Here is a 25,401-nt window from a genome sequence, read left to right as displayed (position 1 = left end):
AGGGTGGAGTTCAGATGCCCATTCGGCCATAAAGCTTCCTGAGTGACCTTGGGCCAGTCATTCTCTCTCCCAGCCTAACTTACCCAGTTGTGAGGACACCACCTTGAGCTCCTTGGAGGAAAGGGCAGGATATAAATAAAAAAAAATACATTTGAGCTTCCCACAGACATGTCACAGGCCCACTGCAGTGCTTGCATTCTGTGGTCCTTTGGCCCCAACTTTGTGGGGGGGCAGATAATAATAATAATAATAATATATTTATACCCCGCCCATCTGGGCGGCTTCCAATGGAATATTAAAATACAGTAATCCATCAAACATTAAAAGCTTCCCTAAACAGGGTTGCCTTCAGATGTCTTCTAAAAGTCTGGTAGTTGTTGTTCTCTTTGACATCTGGTGGGAGGGCGTTCCTCAGGGCAGGCGCCACTACTGAGAAGGCCCTCTGCCTGGTTCCCTGTAGCTTTGCTTCTCGCAATGAGGGAACTGCCAGAAGGCCCTCGGCGCTGGATCTCAGTGTCCGGGCTGAATGATGGGGGTGGAGACACTTCTTCAGGTATACTGGACCGAGGCTGTTTAGGGCTTTAAAGGTCAGCACCAACACTTTGAATTGTGCTCGGAAACGTACTTGGAGCCAGTGTAGGTCTTTCAAGACCGGTGTTATGTGGTCTCGGCAGCCGCTCACAGTCACCAGTCTAGCTGCCGCATTCTGGAGTACTTGTAGTTTCCGGGTCACCTTCAAAGGTAGCCCCACACAGAGCGCATTGCAGTAGTGCAAGTGGGAGATAACTAGAGCATGCACTACTCTAGTGAGACAGTCTGCAAGACAGATACATATGACATGTATCTGCTGAAGTGGTCTTTACTCCACAAAAATGTGCTTCTCTCACACACACTTGCTGCAACAGACTAAACTCCCCTCTGGCATATATAGGCACATATCACATTGGCATCTTCTATATATATAATTGGCAGCTTCTTTAATGACAACAGAGAAACATTTATATGGCCTGAAGAGAAACCAGAACATGTATATTAAAAAATATAGTAGCTTTTATATATATATAAAACATCTGAAGGCAGCCCTGTTTAGGGAAGTTTTTTTAATGACTGGTGTTTTAATGTATTTTTAATCTCCTGTTGGAAGCCACCCAGAGTGGCTGGCGAGACCCAGACTGATGGGCGGGGTATAAATAATAAATTATTATTAATATTATTATTACTTCTGAGGGGTGAATGTAGCCCACTTCCCATTAATTGTGCCATCAGGGCAGGGGTTGGGGACATTCACCTATAGAACCCCACGGTGTATAATGAGCAGAAGCCCCCCCCCAAGTGCAGCAGGGTTGGCATACCACATTTAAAATTAAGTGACATAAAATGGAGTATGCATTTTATGTCAAGTTGCTTTGAAACACGACAGTCTTCTTTAAAAGTAAGAGTAAAGTTTACTTACATTCAGTTCACAGCAGTAATCAGAAGGAAGGCTTTATCTTGTGGTTACAGTTACAGTTGTAGAGAAAAGAAGTCTGAGCTAGGCCTCAGACTTTCTACCTTGTGGCTTCCTTCCTCTGTAAGGATGAGCCATGTGCTGGCTAAGAGCCCAAAGTGGAGGAGAAGAAGAAGAAGAAGAGGAGGAGGAAGAAGAGGAGGAGGAGGAGGAGGAGGAGGAGGAGGAGGAGTTTGGATTTGATATCCTGCTTTATCCACTACCCAAAGAAGTCTCAAAGTGGCTAACATTCTCCTTTCCCTTCCTCCTCCACAACAAACACTCTGTGAGGTGAGTGGGGCTGAGAGACTTCAGAGAAGTGTGACTGGCCCAAGGTCACCCAGCAGCTGCATGTGGAGGAGCAGAGACGTGAACCCGGTTCACCAGATTACGAGACTACCACTCTTAACTACTACACCACACTGGCTCTCCACACTGGAGGTCCAAGAGAGAAGTCTGAAAGGAGTAAATGGAAAAAGGGAAGATGGTTGTGTGGCTAGCCCTTTTACAGGGTCTGCTACGGTCATGCTCATCTACCTGGTCATGTACAAGGGGAGGAGGCTCCGAAACAGGTATGACAGGAAGTCCTCCCTGTCTGGAGCCACATTCCCCTGTATGTCCACTCTAGGAAACAGGAAAATGTTGTACTTGACTGCTTCAGTGATGATACATCCCACAACAACTTCATGGGGACAAGACTATCACTAGGTACTAGCCACAATGGCTATGTTCTATCTCCACTGCAGATGAGCAGAGTGCTCTTGTACTCATGTCCCACTTGCAGGCTTCCCACAGGAACCTGATCAGCTACGAAGAGAACAAGATGTTGGGCTAGCTGGGCTGTGGGGTGTGGAACACAGAGCAGTCAAATACAACATTCCTAGAGTGGACATAAAAAGGGGATGTCTGGACCAGCCAGTCAGAACTTCCTGTTTCCTCCTGGGCTGGGACAAATTTCCTCTACATGTGACTAGAGGTGGGTGTGACCTCACCTGTGCAGGTAACAAAATAGCACAGGGGAAGCAGCCATCTCTCTCTCTGACTCCATTCCTTGAAGAAACAACATCTCCTTAGATGAGATGCTCTTGGCTTGAGGACAAAGGAACTATCTCCTTATGGGATAGATTCCACACACATATATTTTGTAACCTAAGTCTGCCTTCTGGGATCCTTCTGTGAACAGAATGTGAGTAAAGTATTTTATATACTTCTATACAAAACTGTGTTGTGTCTATTCTTCTAAGAGGGAATAAAGAGGAATTACCAGGGAACTTATTTTAGAGGCTTATGCAAGCCTGGCAAAGATCTATCCGCTGTATAAGTTTAAAAGGGGAATGTTACTCTGCTAAATCATAGAACTTGTTAACACAAGTTGCGAAGGATGTAATTAAACAATATATCCTCTCCTGCCTCCCTGAACATTCCCACAATTTTATGTTCTTATGAGGCTGCATAGGTAGCAGTAATACTTGGTGGTGGTTTTGCTATGTTTATCCCTTGCTGCCTGTGGATTGGGACACTTCTGTGGTCCAGTTTTGCTCCTCCACTCCAAATCTGTGCGTTTCTGGAAAAACACTCTCCTTTTCTGAGAAAGGGGCATCACAAGCCAGGTTTTCAAGAGTCTCCCTCACTTCCAGCTCCCCTAACGCCGAAGCTGGCGACAGAGAGCCTTGTTTTGCTGTAATGCCTTTTTCCAGGCTGGGTTGGTGGGGTGTTTTTTTGTGTGTATTTCCCCCGTTTTTGCACAAGAAACCCATTTTCAACATTTTGCCACAAACCAGAGATTTCCATTGTTGGGGGCTGCACATTAAAAAGTGTTCTTGGCTTTGAAGTTTTTGTCTAATGGCTCTAAACTGAAAGAAAATGTTTTCCTATTACTTAATTCAATCATAGCGAAGAGGCTTGGTAAAAAGCCCACGGATTTTGCCCAAAGTGTGACAGAGTTCCCTTTGTGTTTGCTTATCCTCCGCTGTCACACAGTTTAATTCGCCTCTCTTTATCTGGCATTCAAAACTTTCTTCAATGACATTCAATAAGGTCCAGCGGCTGCAGAGAGTGAGAGAGAGAGAGTGAGGTGCGGGGGGGGGGACCTGGTTATTCCCCTTCATATTCTTTCCCAGTAGCTTTGGGCTTGATGTGCATTCAGGGGTTGTTAACCCTTTACCTCCCTGAAGCTAATAGATTGGAGAGGGGTCCAGAAATGCCTTCCACCCCCCAGCATTAAACATTGGCTATAAGGAATACCTGCTACCCACCCCTTTCGGATCCAGCTAGTTTCTGGCTAAAACACTTACAAGCTCGACTTCCAATGATCATGCATTAGGATAGTTAGGGTCTGGTGAAACCCGGATCCTGCGTACAATTTACGCAGAACTTGGAAGGAAGCACCATTGAATATCACTGGGCTTACCTCTAAGCAAGTGTGCATTTAACGTGGGGGCATCTCTTGACACAGCTTTGCGAGCTTAAATAGACTTCGGGAGGTGGAGAGAGGTTGTCGCTGATTGATTCCAAACGTATTTCTTTGGAAGGAAAGTCTCATATGATTTCTGGGGGATTATTTCCAAGCAAGTGTGCTTCAGATCCGGATATGAAGTTGATTTCCCAAAGGGCTGTGTGTGTGTGCGTGAGAGGGAGGGAGGGAGAGATAAATGTGGGTGTGTATGTGCATATACAAATATACACACACATATACATTCGCGTTCCACCTACAGAATATAAGATCCTTCGGGAAAGCGGAAGGAATTCTGACTTCTCCCATCCGGAGAATGTTTGCTCTCTAAGGCGGTTTTATTAGATGTGAGAGCAGCGCAGACGAGAGGCAGCTTAAACCGCGTGGCTCTGATTCAAAAGTTTCTTTCTTCCCAATGATATTTGGGGGGATGTATACGTGCATATATGAATGACGGCAGCAAAGCTCCGGGGAAAAAACTGCTTGATATAAGTCTAAGTTTCGAAATTGATTTCTACCTCCCCTCTCTCTTACACAGCAATCCCCGTTTCTCATCTAGATCCCCTCCCCCACTCCAGGTGTTGTTTTTTTAAATGGACCTCATCCAGCAATTAGGCATTTAAAACAACAGCACCATGTTCTACTGATACCGGCTGGAAATACGCATACGCCGCCTTATCTCTCCAGTTGAACTATAAATGTCTGGCAGACTCAGGTTCTGTCTCCCTACAGATGCAGCTAGTCGAGCCAGTTGAATTTTCACGTATTTGTTGTTGTTTTTAAAGGGTTATGAAGAATGGGCAATGGGCAATGCATTCGGCTGCAGTGTTCCTTGGCCGTAGAAATGCATTTTCTTCTTCACAGCTGTCTTAATATAATTCAGCAACGAAAAGAAAGCAGCTCCATGGGTTTTATTCCACTACCAGATATTGTCAAGTGAGAGAGAGGGGGGAGGGAGAGAGAGGGATGGTGGTGTACGTGTGACACACAGGAATATTGATATACTCTTCAAATAGACGCATGTTTGCGTGGAAGCAAATCCCTCAGATCTCAATGGAACTCACTTCAATGGACTACAATTATGAAACATTAACGAGCAAGGGAACGTCAGTACTATGGTGCCAAATGAAGTTTACCGAGGGATCGTGGAAAATTTGGGAGATTCCAAGAATCCGCTGCAATCTCCAGTGCATGGGAGCTTTGGGTCACGGTGCCTGGATGGCAGGGATCAGAAGCGTGCAGGGTCCCATTTACAAGCCACTAAGGTCAGAATTAAGCAGACGGTTGCACGCTCTGCCGGTTAAGCATTTACCCGCACCCATAACATTATATGCAGCTATATTTCTCGCAAAAAACTCCTAAAGAAAAGTCTTCCATTCGTATATTCTCTCATCTATTGACACACGAGTCAGGCTTGATCTATGGCAGGGTCATTTAAACATTATGTCAGATCGTTCCTGTATCTCGGGTGCACGGGTCAAAAACAGCATTGTCATTAAAATCATTAAAATTAAAATCAAAACACCAGATTGGCGGTGGCTGGAGGCAGCAAGAGCGCAAAAGGGAGATGGGTAAGCCATGCTAATGGTTAAAGCAACTCTTGGCAACAAAATTTTACGCATGTCTTCTCAGAAGTAATCCTACTGAGTTCAATGGGGCTTACTCCCAGGCATGTGGATTTAAGATTACAACCTGGATCTGCTTACACAATAAAAGCCTGGTAGGGTAGACGATATGAATCTCGATAATCATCCGAGGGAAAGGAGGCATGAGGAATGTGGACGAAAAGGGTCTGTTCCACCTCTCCCTTCTTTGGGTTTCTTTACGCAGCGACGTTGCATTTATTATCTGCAGGAAATAAGAGGCCACCCCCTCCCAACACACACACACACACACACACACACACACACACACACATCCCTGAATCGTGCAGCACGGAATAGTATCGAGTGCATTCGAAAATATACGGGAAAGGTGCATTTACCTCCAGTCACCGCATTGCTACTGAGGGTGTGGGGTCGGGTTTGGAAAACATAAGCTAAGCAGCTTACGCGGTGGAGAGCATCGCATGGTTTTCCTACCAAAGGATATGGATCGTGCAGGTTACCACGCCCCGTGGAAGCGCGTGGAAAAATTGCCACCGGGTTGGCTGGGTGGCACCCACGAGAACAGGTTAGCATCCTCCCCGCACCCCAGTCTTCACTGGTAAAATTATTTTCTTGATCTCAGTGGCACTGAGTCACATTGGAATCCACCCTTTCTAAACCTGTTTGCTCAGAAGAAAGTACCACTGAGGTGGCTTGCCTCTGTTAAAATGTGGTTTGAAAGTGCCTCAGGGGTCAGAGCAAGTACCGGTAGTTGTTATGTTTTGTAAAACATCGACGTCGTCCCGATAAATGAGTCGTATTCCTAAGCAAGTAAGACTGCAAGAGGCTTTGTCTTAACCTCCCACTCTGCAATCCTAGGCATGCCTGATTTTAAGTAAATCTGACTGCATTCAGTGAGGCATAGGATAGCATAGAAGAGTGTCTAGGATAGCAGCCTCAGTAATCACTCTCAACTGTAATGACGTTTTTTTAAGGACCTGTAACTGCAATTGCCCACTTTAACCCTTTGCCAAGTTTGCACCACCCTCCTTCTGGTTTCCCCTCCACGTTCTATGTCAGGTGGTGAGGTCTAAGTAAGACGACAAGGTCTAAGTCTAGAATGATGAGATCTAAGCCAAGTTATGGATCGAAAAATCAGGATGTGATTCTAGGCTGCTATCAGGTTCTTACTAAACATTCTATGCTACTTTATCACGTGAGTCAGTTCCCTACCCCTCTACACACACAAGGGACCCATTTTACTGACTTGCAGTGCACCTTCTGTGTAAAATATATTTTTAAAAACACACAAACCAAGAAACGCGCGCGCGGGGGGAGTCTTCCTGGTGATTCAAAAGGGGGGAGGGAATTATTCAGGTAAAATGATTTATTGCACTGTACTGGGTTTATTTCAAAGTTAATGTGTTCAGATTCTAAATGCTGTTTGAAAATCGAAATCAGGGAGGTAGAAATCAATATTTCTTCTTCCCAGAGAAGGCTGAAATCTTAAATGTTATTGTGAAATCAACGGGGCTCAATCCCAAGAAGCATTCTTAGGATCCCAGCGTGGCACTTTCCATCCTAAAAGCGCAATGACTTTTCCAAGTCAACGTGTTTAGGACCAGTTCGCAGATTCCACCAATTGCGGCTGCTGAAAACTCACATGCAAGTAACTCGTGTGTGTGTGTGTGTGTGTGTACCGTGGGCTCTCTTGAGCGCAAATCCTATAGCTCCCTGCTTCCTAATGCACACACGGGCACGCGGCGTTACTTCGGGCAATGAAGCCCTCCTCTACACTTGTTGATTTTTTAAAACTTCCAAGTTGGAACGTGACAGGAACGAGCTTTATTCCAAAGCCAAGGATGCGTACACAGCAAAACACGGTACTGCGGCTCATGGGCTAAGGGTTGCCTGCACTAGGAAAAAGGCTCGCCAAAGGCTAGAACCGCCTAAGAAAGCTGACCGGGGTGGGGTGGGGGGAGCGGACTACAGTCACAAGCAGGCGCCCGGTAGGAAACGGACTGATCCGGCCAAAGGAAAAGAAGAGCGCAACAGGGGGAAGACCAGAGGCCTCGGAGGCTGTCGGAGAAGCCAAGGGATTGGCCGCGGGGCGAGGGAGGGGAGGGGAGGAGAAGAGAGGGGGTGTCTAGAGGGAAGCCGGCCCGAGGAGCGTGGGTGGGGTTGACAAGAATGGGGGACATTGTGCAGTCCCTTTGGCGAACAAGGGGCATAATGAGGGAGCGTGCAGCGGCGGTGCCAAGGCGCGCAACAAAAAGCCTATTGACGGGGGCCGGGGCCGCTCCCGGCGCAGCCCGCATCACATGGCCCCCGAAGGGGCTATTTAAAGAGGGCCGCGCGGCCCTTTCAGCACCACTGGCGCTGGTCAGCGCCCTGCGAAGAGCCGGCCGCCGGGCAGTAGCAACAGCAGCATCAGAAAAGCATCAGCCGCCGCGGACCCAAGGCGCCCCAGGCGAGGCTGGACGGGGCGGAGTCATGCCGCGGTCCTTCCTGGTGGACGCGCTGGTGCTGCGCGAAGGCGCCGGCGACAAAAAGGGCGGCACATCTCCCGGCAGCCCGCCGCCGCCGCCGCTCTTCCCCTACGCCGTGCACCCCTCGCACCCTCTCCACGGGCTCTCGGCCGCCTCCGGAGGCGCCTGCCCCGCCGCGCCGGGAGCCACGGCGGCGGCGCGGAAGGCCGGTCTGCTCTGCGTGTGCCCGCTGTGCGTGGCCGCCGCCTCGCAGCTGCACCCGCCGCCGCCGCCGCCCGCTCTGCCGCTCCTCAAGGCGTCCTTCCCGCCCTTCGCTTCCCAGTACTGCCCGTCACCCCTGGCCGCCAGGCCGGCCCCCGGAGGCTCGGCGGCGGCGGCAGCGGGCCACGGGCCCACCCTCTACCAGAGTGCCTACTCCCTGCCGGACCCGCGGCACTTCCATTGCATCTCCGTCGGTGAGTCGTCATCTGGAGTTCCTCTGGGATGGCAAGGGTCGGGGGCTCAATCCCGGGAAACACGGGCGCGGGGGGGGGGTTGATCCTCGCCTAAGAGCCTGGCCAGGGTAGTGCCAAGCGCGATCCACGCGCACGTGGGCTAGGAAGCTGATCTCGCTGTTTCCAAGTAGCGCGCCAGGTCTTCACGTCTAGAATTTGTAAGGAGGAGCCACAGAACTGACTCGCGAGTAAGCGATCGAAGGATCGGAGTATTAAATGCGGGGAGGGACAGATCAGACACTCTCTCCTGTCCCAATTTCCTTGCTCGGGACCGCGAAGTTTTAATACAACCTGCAAGCTGAGAGCGCGCACAGTTCAGCGCGGGGTGTGCCAGAGAGATTAAAAGTCCCTAACGAGTTACAGGAGCCCGATAGATTGCATTAACTAATTGCCATTTGTAATGGGACGAGATCGCTTCCACGTGGGTTTGTTCAGTGCCAGAGACCTCTTGCCTGTACCTGACTCTCTATTCGAGAGGCTAAGCCTGGGGCTCTGGAGTTGTAGCTGCGCGTTCTGAGCCACCGCAGGCAAGCAAAGTGCGCGTAAAGTCCTGCAGCCCTATAAACTAGCAAGCCCTCATTGACTTCAGGGGAGCATTCCCCATTTAGGATCAAGTCACCAGATGCCTAGCGCAGCATGCCTATGTAGCTGGGGGAATGCGCATGGAAGTCGTGGTGGGTTTTTGGAAGGGTTCAGAACCTTGCATTTCCCCTCGCTCCATTACAAATAGGCTGAGGGATATTTTCTTCTGCTCCAGATCTCTAAATACTCTGAACGAACTGATTATTTCATCCGGAAGGCATTTAAACTTGTTTGCGGGGCCTCGGTTACACATTCTGGAGTCGTTGTGGGCTGTGTTGTTTGGGGATTTGTCAGCCCGCAGAGGTTTGCACCCAACTGGTCTTGACTTTGCGCTTTTCTCCTTCTGCTCCCCAACCTCCCGTCCCTCCTGCAGACAGTACGTCGGGCCAGCTGCCCAGCAGCAAGCGGATGCGCACCGCCTTCACCAGCACGCAACTGCTGGAGCTGGAGCGCGAGTTCGCCTCCAACATGTACCTGTCCCGGCTGAGGCGCATCGAGATCGCCACCTACCTGAACCTCTCCGAGAAGCAGGTGAAGATCTGGTTCCAGAACCGGCGAGTCAAGTACAAGAAAGAAGGCAAGAGCGGCTCACACCGCTCCGGAGGCGGCTCGGCGGCGCACAGCTGCAAGTGCGCTTCCCTCTCTGCCGCGGCCAAGTGCTCCGAAGACGACGAGGACTTGCCCATCTCGCCCTCTTCTTCGGGCAAAGACGAGAAAGACCTCGCCCTGACGCCCTGAGAGGGCCAATGCTCCCCAGGCCAAACGGCAGCGCCGGTTTCTCTCCCCCCGATGTATAGCGATGAAATTGACGAGAGAGCCTTGGCTGGCCTCGTTGAAGACCGGGTTGGCTAGACAGACTCTGTAAATAAGTGTGGGGTGTTTTTGTTTTGTTTTTAACGCTCCGGAGCTGTTGAGGAGGAGGGATATAATATATTCCGCATCCGGATTTGCTCTTTGGGTTTGGACTAGGTGACTCTTGGGTCCCTTCCAATTCTACCGTGCTATGATTAGGTCGCCACTCTGTTATGAAGTGGGACGATATTAACTGAACCTAGCGAATGGAGATTGCCAATTCCTATATTTCTCTCTCTCCCTCAAAAAAACAGAAACAAAAAGCGGGGTGGGAGCTCGGGAAGAGAAATCTGGTGCGTCTCCGTCAGGGTCTGAGGATCCCTCTGCTTTGCGACTGAATCCAAACCTTTAAGCGAACTCTCTCTCTTGCTCCCCGGAACCTGGCAAAGGGTAGATCTTCCGATCTACAGGGGCTTTCCATGGTCTTGAGAGGCAGGGGCCTAAGCGGGAAATGGAGCGTTGCCAGTCATTGGGCTACCTTGGTTGTTTATTTCTTTTTTTAAAAAAATATTTTGTTTTTCTTCTTCCTTGAAGGAAAAAAAAGTCTGTATGATGATGATGATGCTTCAGATCTATAGTGACGTGATTGTACCGTTTTCTGTAATAACTGAGGGATATTTATTTATTTATTTATGTACATACACCTAGGCGCGCACAATAAAGGTTTTTTCATTAAAAAAAAATTACTTACTTACTTCCCCCTCCCTCACCTTTGCAGAAGGGGGAAGAGAAATCGCGCCCGCACACCCCTCTGGATTTGAGGAATCTACTGGGCATTGGCGCCTTCCTGACAAAGTGAAGCACTTTTTAAAAGCCCCATCGATTTCAATGGGGTGGAAGTTAAGCACTTACTGGACTCCTGCCGCGGAAGCCCAAGAGATGTAGCCTTGCTTAGTTTGGGCTGGGTGGTGCTAGTGGTTCGGAATTCGATTCCGAAACGAAGCCCTCTGAAGTCCCAAGTGAGAAATATAATTCTGTTGAAATCCGTGGGAGGTTAAATAACACTTCGTTTGGAACGGATCGCGCCCAGTCTCTTTAAATGGCGCGTGCCTTGGTGATTCTTTCTTCGCTAAGACGGATACACGGGTCTGGGAAATATTAGGCTTCCAACATATAAGAATATTTAGCGTTTAATATATATCAGTATATAAACATGCGCACGGTATATACTTTGACACAAATCTCCAATTAATCGACGTTTGCCTTTTCTGCTTTCCTCTGAATAAAATGTAGGGACGCAGGTGGCGCTGTGGGTGAAAGCCTCAAAGCCTAGGACTTGCCGATCGAAAGGTCGGCGGTTCGAATCCCTGCGGCGGGGTGCGCTCCCGCTGCTCGGTCCCAGCGCCTACCAACCTAGCAGTTCGAAAGCACCTCCGGGTGCAAGTAGATAAATAGGGACCGCTTACCAGCGGGAAGGTAAACGGCGTTTCCGTGTGCGGCTCTGGCCACGTGACCCGGAAGTGTCTCCGGACAGCGCTGGCCCCTGGCCTCTTGAGTGAGATGGGCGCACAACCCCAGAGTCTGTCAAGACTGGCCGTACGGGCAGGGGTACCTTTACCTTTACTGAATAAAATGCACTCCTATCAAAAGCTATTTAATAAGAATTCATTCCTGCTTTCTCCTATTCCCCCTAAACTCCAATAGCAGGACTCATAATGTTTACTAAATTGTAACAGAGAATGAGATTAAAATAATAATCTCCTTTTGAATCCCTAGCTAGATAGAGTTATCTGTCTTTACGCAATCGGGGCTAAAATGTAATTTGAAGGAAACGTGTTAAAAATGCAGCCTTTAAAGCTCAGTCCTCTCTTTTCGAAAAGAAGCGTTCTCTAAAGGGTCCACAACAGAGCTCTTAGCCTTCTCATCTCAAATGTGTTCGGGTTGCAAAGACACAAAGAAGACAGACTCCCCAATTTGAAATACAAACGCTATAAATATCACCTACGGCTTATTATATTTATAAGAATTAAATAATTAGCTGGAGCCTTTGTGGGATTTAAAGCTACGTCTGGTCAATTTGTTCAGCATTTGCGGTGTTCCAAAACGACACCCCTCCTCTCCCCTTCGCCACTTATCGGAGTCGTTAAAATGTGGAAATAAGTTTGGCATTCAAATTAACCACAGGGTTTCCTTTCACCTAAATGTGCTCAGAACGAGCTTCCCAGTTCTTAAACTTAAGAGCGCTTTGCGCTTCTTCACTGCGCCCCTGTGGAGTAGAATGGATTTCTCGCCATAGCCCGGAGTCTCCAACGCGCCAGCCGAGGCTTTTGCGCATTTCTCCCGTTACGCACCAGACTTTTGCCTGCTCCTTAAACACCCCATCTCCCCCGACTCCACCCCACAGAGATGTGTGGTTTTGTAAGTCTGTGGCAGCAAAACAAGGCAGAGTAATGCGGCAGCCACAAGGGCCAACACATTTGTTGTGGCATCAGCTTTTGTGTGCCAAAACTCGCTTCGTCGGAGGCATGAAATATTATCCTCAGTTGGGCTGGATGGATAAATTGTTTTTCTCTGATTAGGTTGGCTAGAAACCGTGGACAGAGACTGATAATAAAAAATATACCCGCGAAACTTCATGATATTCCGGGCAAAACGTTCTATCCATCTTCATCCCTGATCTCAGGGATTCAGCGTAACATTTGGGGAGCTGCAGGAAAGCGTCTGATCTACTGTATTAGGATCGCTGCGTACAAACGCCACGTGCTTTACAAACCTATCCCAGGTTGCTGTTTTGCACCTTGTTTTTTGGAAGAAGAACAACAAAAAAGCTTCCTTAAGGTTTTGGGAATAAATAACCCAAGCCTGTGCAGCTTTACTCAGAGGGAAATCACACTAGATTTGACGGCATTCGCTCCCAAATAAGCGCGCACAGAATGGCAACCCTAGTCTCGCGGCAAAGCGCACGAGACGCGAGCCCTCCTTGCCATGCCTACCCAGAGGTAAGCCCCACTGAGTTCTAGGGGACTTGCTTCTGAAACTTGGCATGTCACAAAGATTTGTGGTATGTGTGTCATGTCAGGTAGTCTTTAGTTCAAAGAGAGGGGGGAATTCCGTTTGGCGATCATCAGATTAAGTTACGGGAATTTTGGCTTGATATATTGGGGCTGCATTGCAGATACAGGCACGGGCAGAACCATTCCAAACCCCAAAAGTAGTGTAATGTAAGGGAGACAACTCGGATTTAAAAGGATGTTTCTTCCCCTGAAGGGACGATTGCTGTCATTCTATGGGCAGAAGGTGTCTGCGCATAGCAGCACCACGGCAGGCAGAAGTTAGCGGATGTTCCGTTCTGATTTGCCCATGTTAGTAAAAACAGCACTTGTTGAATGTTGATTTCTTATATGGCTGTTAGGGCACAGAACCAAAACCCTTAAAAAATAAATAATAAAAACAAACAAACAGAATTGGGCCTCAGGCAGCAACATACTCTATATGAAAACCCCTTCCTGCAACCCCAATATCTGAGAGGAAGTACAAGAGAATTTCACTTGCATCTTCTGCATGCAGAGCAGGTGCTCTCTAGCACTGAACTGTGACCTCTCTCTTGCCAAATAGCTCCATAATACCGTGGGATGCTGGCACATGTATTCATCCATCCATCAGTGTATTATAACAACAGAGTGTGGACAGTGTGTGGCAGGAGTGTGGTGGTGAGTAAGCTCAGATGATTCACAAACCTCTCTGGTTCATTGCATGTAGCAGCAGACATCATCTCAGCAGATGCACATACATCGACAGCCCTTAGGAGATGACTTGTGCTACATCACAAATCATTTGCTTCTCCTCTTGTCTTCCACCCCTTCACAGATGATAGGTGTTATTATTTGTACTTAAGGTTTGTTGTTGTTGTTGTAAATTGCTTCATTGGCTGCTTTGGGTGTCCCGTTCTGCGGGACAGAAAGGCAGGATATAAATATAGGGTTCCTTTTAAAAACAGACAGATTAAATAACTTGCTGCTCATCAGCCTGAGATGATGGGAATGCAGTTTTGATTGCTAGATGGGACTCTATAATTCAGGGATGTGAAATCTGTGCTTCTCCAGATAGTATTAAACTCAGTGCCAGATTTACATACAGTCTGAGTGGGCCTCATAATCTAGGAAGGGCATTAGCTTCTTACCAATTAAAAAAACAACAGGCAGATTTTACTATCTAGGCCCAGTTGCTTTGTAACATTTAACGTGTGACATATGAGTCTATGACTGTATAATAGTTACACAAGTGAGTACTTACTGTTTAGTAAAGCTCATGAAGGCTTTAAAACTATTCAAAATCAAATGGTGAAGCCAGCTATGAAGCAATGTAAGTGTTCAGATCACTGACTATCATTATAGCATGCATTCTGAGAACAAGCGAAGATTCTTCTACATCACAGTGAATCACAAAAATATTTAATTTTGACTTTTTGTGAAAATAATGAGTAAGTGATATGAAAGTGGTGCTAGTAAACGAAAGTGACAAAAGAGCAGAAGCAAACACTCAAACGTCTAAAGCCAGTCATGTCATATGTCCTACATAATCCCTCAGATACAGAACATTTGTGTTTACAGAAAATCAAGTAGACTACATTGAGCAGACTGAAGAACAACCAGTTTATATACAGAACACAGCCTCCCAAGAACTTCAAGGAGAATTGCTGTCAGTAACTACCACTACAAGTGCAGAAACTTCTGGAGAAAGTCACAATGAAGTGACAGGACCTACAGTCAAATAATTAACACAAGGCAGAAGTGGTGGACCTGTAAAAGGGTAAAAGAGTATTGGGAAATAATTTATAATGAACTGAAAAAAACGTTTAAAAGTACTTTTTTAAAAAAACACACACACCCAGAGTCCTTTTTGTTGGGGATAACGCAGACAGAAATTCCCAGGTGTCAGAAAAGGTTATTTATGTATGCCACTACAGCAGCTCATGTTTTGTTAGCCCCAAAATGGAAAACAAGCAAAGTCCCAACTAAAGAAAAATGACAACTTAAAACTGATGGAATATGCGCAGCTTGCAGACCTAACACACAGAACAAGAAGAACATATGTTTAAAGAAAATTGGAAAATGTTTATTGAATATATGAAGGGAAATTGTGTATATCTGAAAACGTGGGCAGCATTAAGATAAATTCAACAGTGTAAATATGTTTTGGTGGATGCTATAATGGAATACAGATTGGTTTAGTTTATATAAAATATGCAGGGATTTGCTGGAATATTGTGCAATATGAACCATGAAAGGAGAGGAAGGGAAGTCATTGATATTTTAAGGTTGTTTAAGTGCATATTCTAAAATGTAAAACAGAAAATGAATAAAAATTATATATATATTTAAAAATTATATATATTTAAAAGAATTAACAAAAGACACTGAAGGGACATGCCACGAGATAGTTACACCAAAAGAAGCAGTGGCAAACTCATTACTGTCTTAAAGAACTGGAAAGCAAAGCGAATGATCTCAGTGAAAACTCTAGCATTGCAGACACAAAAATGTCACCTGTTCATGCATGCTGCTAGTGATTTCAGATACAATAATGGCATAGAAGAAGAAGAAGAAGAAGAGTTTGGATTTGATAACCCGCCTTTCACTCCCGTTAAGGAGTCTCAAAGTGGCTAACATTCTCCTTTCCCTTCCTCCCCCACAACACTCACCAAACAATGGGAACTTTACTGGATGCTATTAGTTTGGGCCTCCCAAGTTCTCCTAGCCCAGGGCCTCCAGTTGCTTTAATCTGCCCCTGGTTGGACTCCAACTTCCACAATCTCCCACCATTGCATATGCTGGCTGGGACTGAAGGATGTTGGAGTTCAGCAACAGTTGGAGGGCCCCAGGTTCCCCAGCCCTGCTATAATGCTAGGAACTATGAGCAAAGCTGGCATATACCTGTATGAGACATGGCTCATAAAGTAACCAAGAACTGCCCTATGTGGCCCAACCTGTGTCAGAACACTGAGGGGAGAGATACTTTGTGCTGGCCACCAGGCAATGGCTTTTCCCACCTGCCATGCCCCACTCCCCAGCCCTAGCAGCCTTTGTAAGGCAGCTGTTGTGGGAATGTTGTGGATAGTAGGAGAGGCTATATTGATTAAATGTTATCCTTCTTCACTCACGCTAGTGAGCTAGTAGCAGAGCACATTCCCTTGTACATTGCAGGATGGATTCATTAGAACTATTTGAGTTAAGCAATCCAGTCTGGCTTGTCCAGATTGGATTGTTCCTGGTAAATACCCTTTAGTTCCCTCTGAAAAACAATAATGACACAACAGTCTTCTTTTAAAAGTAATGATATGGTTTACTTACATTCAGTTCACAGTATGGTCCTGCAGGCAGGCTTTAGCTTGTAGTTACAGTTACCGAGAAAAGTGTGGGTTGATCCTCTGTGAGGGATGGGCCCATGTGCTGCTAGCTGAGAGCCAGCAGACAGCAAAAGGCAAGATGGAATAAGGCGTAAAAAGGAAAGATGCCCTTTTATAGGGTCTGCTAGTGTCACGCCCATCTACTGGCCACACACCGGGGAAGCATGCTCCAGACTAGGTGTGACAGGAAGTCCTCCTGCCTGGAGCAATATTCCCCTGTGTGTCCACTCTGGGCAAACAGGAAATGTTATATTTGACTGCTTCAGTGAGTTTACATCCCACAGCTGCTTCCAGAGAAAGAGCTGTGAGAGGTGAGACACTTTGTCTTCATGGGGTGGTTGTTTTTACCTGTGCTGCTCCACCTATAGCCCAAAGAACCTTCAGAAGGAAGCTGTTGCCACTGGCATTATGTGCATTTGTATTTTAATGGACTGAATAGAGCGAAAATCATGGGGTGTGTGGAGAGTGGGTGTATGAACTTAACAGTGCTAAGTCTATTTTTCGGGCTGCTATTTTGTTAATATTGTTGGTGTTCTTTTACAGATCATGAATGCTGTAGTACTTCGTGAATCTTACAATATGACTTGTTTTAATTGTGTTTTTAGCTTACTTCTTAGTTATTTTCTGGGTGGTGCTTTATGGATTATAAAGGTTTTACAGATAATTTATTTATTGTTCTATTGTTCTATATGATTTGTGTTGTGTTTGCAATGTTCCTTTCTGTTATTGTTGTTTATTGTTTGTGAGCCACTTTGCGATTCACTTGAATGAAAAGCGGAATAGAAATATAATAAATCAAATCAAGCAACTTAATGTGTAGGCATTGAAACGTAAATTTGTGCAGCAGCCATCAGAGAACGGAAATATTTTCAATGGGAATGTTAAAACTGAACACATAGGACTTGTCTGCAAAATGTGTGTTGTTGTTGTTTCAGTTTTGGACTTTCCAGATTTTCCAAGGATTTAAAAATATTGCATTTAGTGTAGGGTGGAGGTGGTGTCTGGGACAACACTGAGGTGAGGAGGATGTCATGTGGACACCCCCACATGAATGGAAAGACAGGGTGGTGCAAAGCCATATTTTGCTCCAGTGTGGACAAAATTAGAGGGTATGTTCTTTGCCGGGATGGTGGCAGCCTGTTTCTAACGCTTTATTTGGTTTTCCTGTAAAAATGATCGTATATAGGTTTATAATGAAAGTATTGGGGCTGCATTTTGTACAGAGGAGAACAAATTCTTTCTTCTGATGTCTGTTTGTGTGCAGACTTTAGACAGTGCAGTAGAAAAGGCAGTAGAAAACCACTATGTAAATGAGGCTGCCCACGCTGTTTAGACTACCTTGAAAAAGTAAACAAGTGGGTTGTCATGGCAACTCTAGACACATGCAAATTCATCCTCAAATTTTCTGTAGAATTTTTTTCTACAGATTTTTAAAAAATGAGGATTTTTATAATAATGATTTTCTGGTTATAAAATTTGGACTGGTTTTGAGAAAAACCCACTAATTTTCAGAGATTTTATATGACCTGTAAAATCTCTGAAAATTAGCAGGTTTTTCTCAAAATCAGTCCAAATATGCAGGCTTAGAAACAAAAGATGCTGAGGTAGTCAGATGTTGTACTACTTTCATATAATCCAATAATTCTTACCTGACAACAATATTTTAAATACTCAGTACTTGTGAATCACCTTGCCTGCATATAGGCTAACTGTTGGGTGGAATGTACTGCTGTAGTTTAGGCATATAGGAACCTTGAAGATGTCATCTATTTTCGACTATTTTTCCATTTCAGAGAATTATCTTATCTAGAAAGTCTTCATCAATGCATTGGCTATCAGGATGCATTTTTCAACCTGGTTTGTGGCAAGCACTGGTCAATCTGTACCTGTAGCCACTGGCTCAATTGTTTAACACAGAGGTAGCTAACCCCTCGTTCAGGGGTCTCTTCTTTCTTTCTTGGGCCACCCAAATATCCCCCTGATTTTGGCAACATCAACAAAAGCATTTTTTTAAAGTGAGCTCAGGTAAGCACAGAGCTCAGGTAAGCAGAGAGATGGCAGCACAGCACTCTGATAGCTCAGCGGCTTGAGTATGAGATTCTTAATCTCGGGGTTGTGGGTTCAAGATTCCCATTGAGTAGAAGACTCCTGTATTCCAGGGGGTTGGACTAGATGATCCTTGTGGCCCCTTCCAACTCTACAACAGTACAGTGGTACCTCAGGTAAAGTACTTAATTCGTTCCGGAGGTCCGTTCTTAACTTGAAACTGAAGCACCACTTTAGCTAATGGGGCCTCCTGCTGCTGCTGCGCCGCCGGAGCACGATTTCTGTTCTCATCCCGAAGCAAAGTTCTTAACCAGAGGTACTATTTCTGGGTTAGTCTGTAACCTGAAGCATATGTAACCTGAAGCGTCTGTAACCCGAGGTACCACTGTACAGGCAACAGACCCAGTGCTCAAGAGTCAAGAGTCATGATTCAGGAGTTCAGGGCAAGAAATTCAGAACCAGATGAAAGTGATGAAGATGTCCCAACAAATTCCCCCTCCCACCAAGCTTTTAAAGGTGAAGTGTTGTCCACTCACTCGGGAGACTCTCTTGCCTCACAGGAATGTTGGGATTGCAAATGTGCACTGTCTCTTCATAAACAAACAACCACACCCTAGGCCAACCCCAACCTCTCTCACCAATAAAGAAACACAAGTGAATAGCAGAGAACCTGCACAAGCGACGCTGATGCAAAACCCCACATATATTAAGGAAAATAGAAACATCGCCACCCAACCCCACTCACCTTTTCCCCCTTTTCTTCCCAGTGTCTCAACAAATGAAACTGATCTGTAAAAAATGTTACTTGAGGGAAAAAGAGAGAGAGAGAGATTGCACATACTTTTGTAAACCAAGAAAATCTTTAATAAAAATACATTTAAAAATAATAATAATATAATAATATTTTTTTATTTTTATACCACCCTCCCCAGCCGAAGCCGGGCTCAGGGCGGCTAACAACAATAAAATAAGACAATGTTTTAAAATCATTTCATTAAAAAATTACTTCAAATCAAATTGAAAAAGCATTAAATGTGCACTGTCTTCCAAGTGGGTGACTCTGCTCTCAATAGTGACAGCAGTTTCTAGTATTAGGTGACAAGACTGCAGCCTCCTGTTCAGGCTCCAGTTGAGTCACTGCTGTCTCTGATGATGCTGCCCCTGCTTGACTGCTCCAAGCCCTCCCCAGAAGTGAAAGCAAGCATCCTAGGTCCACCCTACTCTTATTCAGGTTGCCAGAGTTCATTCTCCACTCCGTTTCTTCCTCCTCCGTCAAAATCTGCCAACCCAAGCCCAACCCTGACAGTACTGTGAGGAAAATCCACAGCCCAAATGACCATTTTTGTTTACTGTACAAGTGTATAAAAGGGTTAAGACTTAAGGAGAGCTGAATTCCTAGAGAGAACACCTCTTTGATATCATTTTCCCCGAACTTCTGTAGTGGGAAACTTAGACAAAGGATTTCAACAGACCCTCCAAGTGGCCCTGTCTTCCAGGGACGTCCCTGGTTTAGGGAAGCTGTCCCAGTTTCTGATTTGATCCTGGAATGTCCCACTTTTCCTTAGGATGTCCCTATTTTCATTGGAGAAATGTTGGAGGGTATGGAGCTATCTGACCCCCAAGTCATCTGAAGGCAACCCTGCACAGTGGACGCTCGGGTTGCGAACGTGATCTGTGCGGGAGGCACGTTCGCAACCCGCAGCGTCCGCAACCTGCAGCGCCGTGACTGCATGCGCAAAGCATGATTTAGTGTTTCTGTGCATGCGCAAGTGCGAGCGCCGAAACCCAGAAGTAACCCATTCCGGTACTTCCAGGTTCGGCACAGTGCACAAGCCAAAATCACGCAACCCGAAGTGTCTGTAAACCAAAGTATTACTGCATGGGGAAGGTTTAGTTTTATTTAAAAAGTTTAACATTTTATTATGTTTATATGTTGGAAGCTGCCCAGAGTGACTGGGGCAACCCAGTAAGATGTGTGGGGTATACTGTAAATAGTAAAATTACCCTTAAGGAATGGGACGTCCCTATTTTCATCGGAGAAATGTTGGAGGGTGTGTTTTAATCCTTAGGATCAATCCAACAAGCCATGTAGTCCAGCAGCCTGTGGCCAAGCAGATGCCTATGGGATAGGAAGCCCACTGGCATAACATGAAGGCAGGAGCGATCTCTCCCCTTGCATTCCCCAGCAATTGGTATGCAGAGGGATCCTGCCTCTGGCACTGGAGGCAGTACATAGCCATGATGACTAGCAGCCAGCGGCGAGCAGCCAAATCCTCCTTAAATGTGTCTAATCCTCTCTGAAAGCTGTCCGGTTTGGCAGCCTTCGCTACATCTTGTAGCAGCAAATTCCATAGTTTCATTTCATAGGCTCTTCCCGATGATGGAAGGGCAGGATATATATTCAATAAATAAACGATGTGCTACTCTTTTCTGCCCCAAATCTTCTAGCATCCAGCATAACTGGATGCCATCCCTCCATTTCAGATTCCAGTATTATGAGAAAACCTTTTCTCTATCCACTTCATCTGCACCATGCATCTTTTTTATACATTGCATCCCATCTTCTTTTTCCTAAACTAAAAAGCCTTAAATGTTGATTTATTTTTTTTTAATAGGAGAGTTGCTTCAGCCCCTCACACATTTGAGTTGCCCTCTTCTGCACCTTTGCTGGCTCTACAATATCCTTTTTAAAATGTGCAAAGTATTCAGTGAGTGGTTGCATTATGATATTGCCAGATTTGTTTTTGATCCTATTCTTAATGATCCCTGACATGAAATTTGCCTCCCCCCCCCCACCTATTTTTTCTTCTTTTACAGCTGCTGCACAATGAAACAGTCTTCTCATGGAGATAACTACCATCATCTCATGACTCCTTTCCTGGTCAGTCACTGCTAGTTCATACCCCAGTAATGTATCTGTGAATTTAGGATCTTATGTCCCAATGTGCATCACTTTACATATACATTAAACTGCATTTGTGCAAAAATACCCCTGTCCTAAACTGTTTAGAAAGTTTACCTCAGGAAGTAAGCCAATCACATGATCCTGCTCTAGACTAGAGCATCATTCTTCTTCTGCTGCCCTGCTTCAAGTTCCCCTGATTTTGGAATTGTGGCAGGTAGGTATTTAGGATAGGGCCTTCTCAGTTGTGGTAGCCAATATCTGGATAAGCCTCCATAGGGAGGTCTGCCTGGCTCATATCACTCTCCACTAGTGGATAAGTCATGAAATGAAGATTCTTGCTCTTATACTGATTTTGCACTGAAATATGTCAACCAATCAGTCATGGACCTGCCTTCAGGTCTTTTGGGTGGAGCAGCAAGGTGTAATAAAGATGAAGGAAAAATCAAACCCTAAGCAGAATTTACACACACACATGCAAAATGAGAAGATTGTACTGGGATCATTCTATGGCAGAAATGGGGATCCTCAGACGAGAGGTTAAGTGCAACTCTCCAGACATCTCTGTCTGTCAGGCCACACACCCACCCCACCCATGGCAGACTATCCATGAGTAAATATGGTCCCCTCAACAAAAAAGCTCCCCTCCCCCACTGCCAACTTGCTAGGAATTTTCAAAGGAAGTGTGTGAAGATCTGCAGCCAAATTACAAATACATGATTGCTAGACAGTCACAAACAGGGGCAATGGCACCATAGAGTTTCAGAACCCATGTAGAGGGGACTCTACGATGGCATATCCCCAAACCTGGGGGTGGGGAGAAACAATGAGTTAATCTCTACCTCTTCCTTGCTGTCACTGCACACTCTTTTTCTTACTTGCAATGGGGTAGGATGTCTGTGAGTTCTTCTCCAGAGAGTGTACTCCTTTGTGAAGTGGACTTTTAAGGATTATTGTCTGATTTTCATCACTGTATTTGCTGAATCCTGGCAAGACACTCTGCTGTTAGCAAACCTTATATTTTCTTCTTTACTTAAACAGTATGAGAGTGATTTCTTTGTTAAGAGGGAAACATAAAGGGAGGCCCAGAAGACCAGGCTTCAGATCTTCACTCAGACATGAAGCTCTTTGGGTGACCTTGAGTCAGCCACAGTCTCTCAGTCTAATCTGCTTCATAGGGTTGTTGTTGTGGGAATGTTGAGGAAAGTAGGAGAGGATATATTGATTAAATATTATCCCTCCTCACTCACACTAGTAAGCAAGTAGCAGAGCAGATTGCTGGAAGCAAGTTGATGGATCCCTTAGAATCCTTTAAACTGAGCGATCTCTGGATTGTTCCTGGTAAGTTTCCCCTTTTATTTCCCTCTTAAAAATTATAACACAACAATCTTCTTTAAAAGTAAGAGTAAAGTTTACTTACATTCAGTTCACAGTCGTAATCTGAAGGCAGGCTTTATTTTGTGGTTACAGTTACAGTTGTAGAGAAAAGAAGTCTGAGCTAGGCCTCAGACTTACTACCTTGTGGCTTTCATCCTCTGTAAGGATGAGCCATGTGCTGGCTAAGAGCCAGAAGAGGAGGTCCAAGAGAAAGGAGGAAATGGAAAAAGGGAAGGTGGTTGCCTGGCTAGCCCTTTTACAGGGTCTGCTAGGGTCACGCCCATCTACCTGGTCACACACAAGGGGAGGAGGCTCCAGAACAAGTATGACAGGAAGTCCTCCTTCTCTGGAGCCACATCCCCCTGTGTGTCCACTCTAGGCAACAGGAAAATGTTGTACTTGACTGTTTCAGTGATTATATATCCTGCAGTTGTGAGGATAAAATAGAGAGGGAGAGAACTATTTCTGCCATTCTGAGCTCCTTGGAGAAAATGTAGAATATAAATGTAGTAGTAGTAGTAACAACAGCAACAACAACAGGTTTTTAAAATGTTTTGTAAGCTACATAGAATACCATTTAAATGACCCTTCAGGCTGGTCAACAAGATTGGGTGCCCACCTAAGCTCTGCAATATGACTGTGTCCTTCCACAAGAACATGTATGGCACCATCCAGTATGACGGTTCATCCTTGGATGTCTTTCCTACAAAGAGTGGTGTGAAACAGGGCTGTGTTCTCACTCCAGCTCTCTTTAGCGTATTTTTCTCCCTGTTGCTCTCTTATGCTTTCAGCTCGACTGAAGTACAGGGTGTACTTCCATTCAAAGTCTATTCAACCTGACATGTCTCTCCACCACAACAAAGTTGCATCCAATTCTTATCGGAAAGATGTTGTTTGCAGACAACACAGCCTTGACAGCCCACATTGAGGAATCTCTACAGAGACTCATCAGCTGTTCTGCCCAAGCTTGCATGGAGTCTGGCCTCACCATCAGCCTGGTGAAGACCAATATCCTGGGTCAGGATGTTGCCAGCAACCCATACGTCAGCATTAGTCACCACATGCTTGAGGTGGTAGACAATTTTGTCTGCTTGGGCTCCACCATAAACAACAACTTTTCCATTGTTTCTGAGCTGCACAAGTGTATTGGCAAGGCAGCTACGCTAATGGCTCGCCTCTCCTAAAGAGCTTGGGAGAATGTGGACCAATATCAAGATGAAGGTCTACCAGCCTTGCATGTTGAACCTGCTGCTTTATGGATGCAACTTGTACACCCACCAGGAGCAACGCCTCAATGCCTTCCATATGCCTTCTGTATCAGAAATATTTTGGGCATCACAGTTTGAAACAAAGATGTGCTCTCCCAAGCCCACATTCTAAGGATGTTCTCACTCCTGTCTCAGCGACATCTCCATTGGCTTGGCTATGACCACAGAATGGAAGGTGGCAGGATCCCCAAGGAGGTGCTCTATGGCAGCCTTTCTCAACCTGTGGGTCCCCAGATGTTGTTGAACTACAACTCCCATCACCCCTAGCTAGCAAGGCCAGAGCTCAGGGATGATGGGAGTTGTAATCCAACATCTGAGGACCCACAGGTTGAGAACCGCTGCCCTAGGGGAAACTGGCTTCAGGCACTAGGCTTGTTGTCAGACCAACTCTGCGTTACAAAGATATCTGCAAATGTGACAGGAAGGTTGGCAACATCAACCCTGCTTGTATAGGAATCCCTTGCACATGACCAAGGTCCCTGGAGAAAAATAGTTCATGTATCCACAGCAGTGACCAGAGGAATGACTGCTAGGAGGAGTGTGGAGAGAAGAAACGCCATGGTGCATCTGCAACAGCATCACCAGATGCCTTCCTCTGCCCCAGCTGTAACAAAACATGTCTCTCCTCTATCGGTCTCTACAGCCACAGCAGGCACTGCAACTCTCCAATAGTTTGACTTAACCCCTGAAGGTACATTCTTCCATTGTCTCCTGCAGGGGTGCCAACTTGAAGAAAATATTGGTGGGGCCCAGGTAAGCCCCGCCCTGCATAATCAGTCACAAGATGCAGCATGTACACAACATTTGAATGGTAATGCCCATTAACTTTAGCAGGCAGCCCCCTCAAATATTTTATTGGGATGCTAAAGGGATCTTGGCCCCTAGGAGTTGGCTCCTGTGACAAATGGATGCAAACACACACAAGGTACAGGCTATTCCTGATTTAGGCACATCTGAATGATATGCAATGGCATGACCGCGCACAGCACTGAACCCCAAAATAGCCCCAAAATGTCATAATGACATAATGAAAAAGGGAGCAAAGGGGTGAGGCAGGCGTGGGGTGAGGCAGGCTTATGCCCACTCCGCCGTTGCGTGGGGGGGGGGGTCCGGAATGGAATCCCTGCGCAAAACAAAGATTGCCTGTATCTATAATAATAGCAGGTAGAAATTCACCACAACTCAAGAGGAAGCAAAACCTGTTGAATTTCTGCCTACTAGGCGATGTTAAATGTATTAAAGCCCTACCAGAAGGGTGAGGAAAGGTGTTAATAATTACCTGGTGAACAACCTTGAGGGGGCAGTAGGGGGTAGAGGTTGGCATATACATTTTAAAATAACAAAACACAAAATGTGATTATGAAACAAGGAAATGTCGGTTTCTTAATGAGCTTCTTTCCCTCTGGGAGAACCTCTATGGGCTTAATCTAAAGACCAGATCATTGCAACAAAACCAAAGCAAACCAAAAATTGGGTGGGTGGACAGAACCCACTAAAATGCAACTGACCAAACTATCTTTT

At 45.9% G+C, this 25,401-nt stretch overlaps 1 protein-coding gene and 1 long non-coding RNA gene across 2 annotated transcripts in view; both read left to right on the top strand.

The window, feature by feature from the left end:
• Positions 1 to 25,401, top strand: part of LOC310843965 — a 350,168-nt gene that overhangs the window by 162,343 nt on the left and 162,424 nt on the right. The gene's annotated exons all lie outside the window — the stretch shown is intronic.
• GSX1 (GS homeobox 1) lies at positions 7,757 to 10,443 on the top strand (the record flags this gene model as incomplete). The annotated part of the gene is made up of 2 exons (XM_083737159.1): positions 7,757 to 8,468; positions 9,463 to 10,443. 2 exons carry the CDS (start codon positions 7,757 to 7,759, stop codon positions 9,825 to 9,827), a joined length of 1,077 nt encoding a protein of 358 aa, XP_083593285.1. The 3' UTR covers positions 9,828 to 10,443.

The sequence above is a fragment of the Podarcis gaigeae genome, assembly GCF_964106915.1.
Source record: "Podarcis gaigeae genome assembly, chromosome: 4".
Taxonomy (NCBI): Eukaryota; Metazoa; Chordata; class Lepidosauria; order Squamata; family Lacertidae; genus Podarcis; species Podarcis gaigeae.
This window is presented reverse-complemented; position numbering and strand designations above follow the sequence as displayed.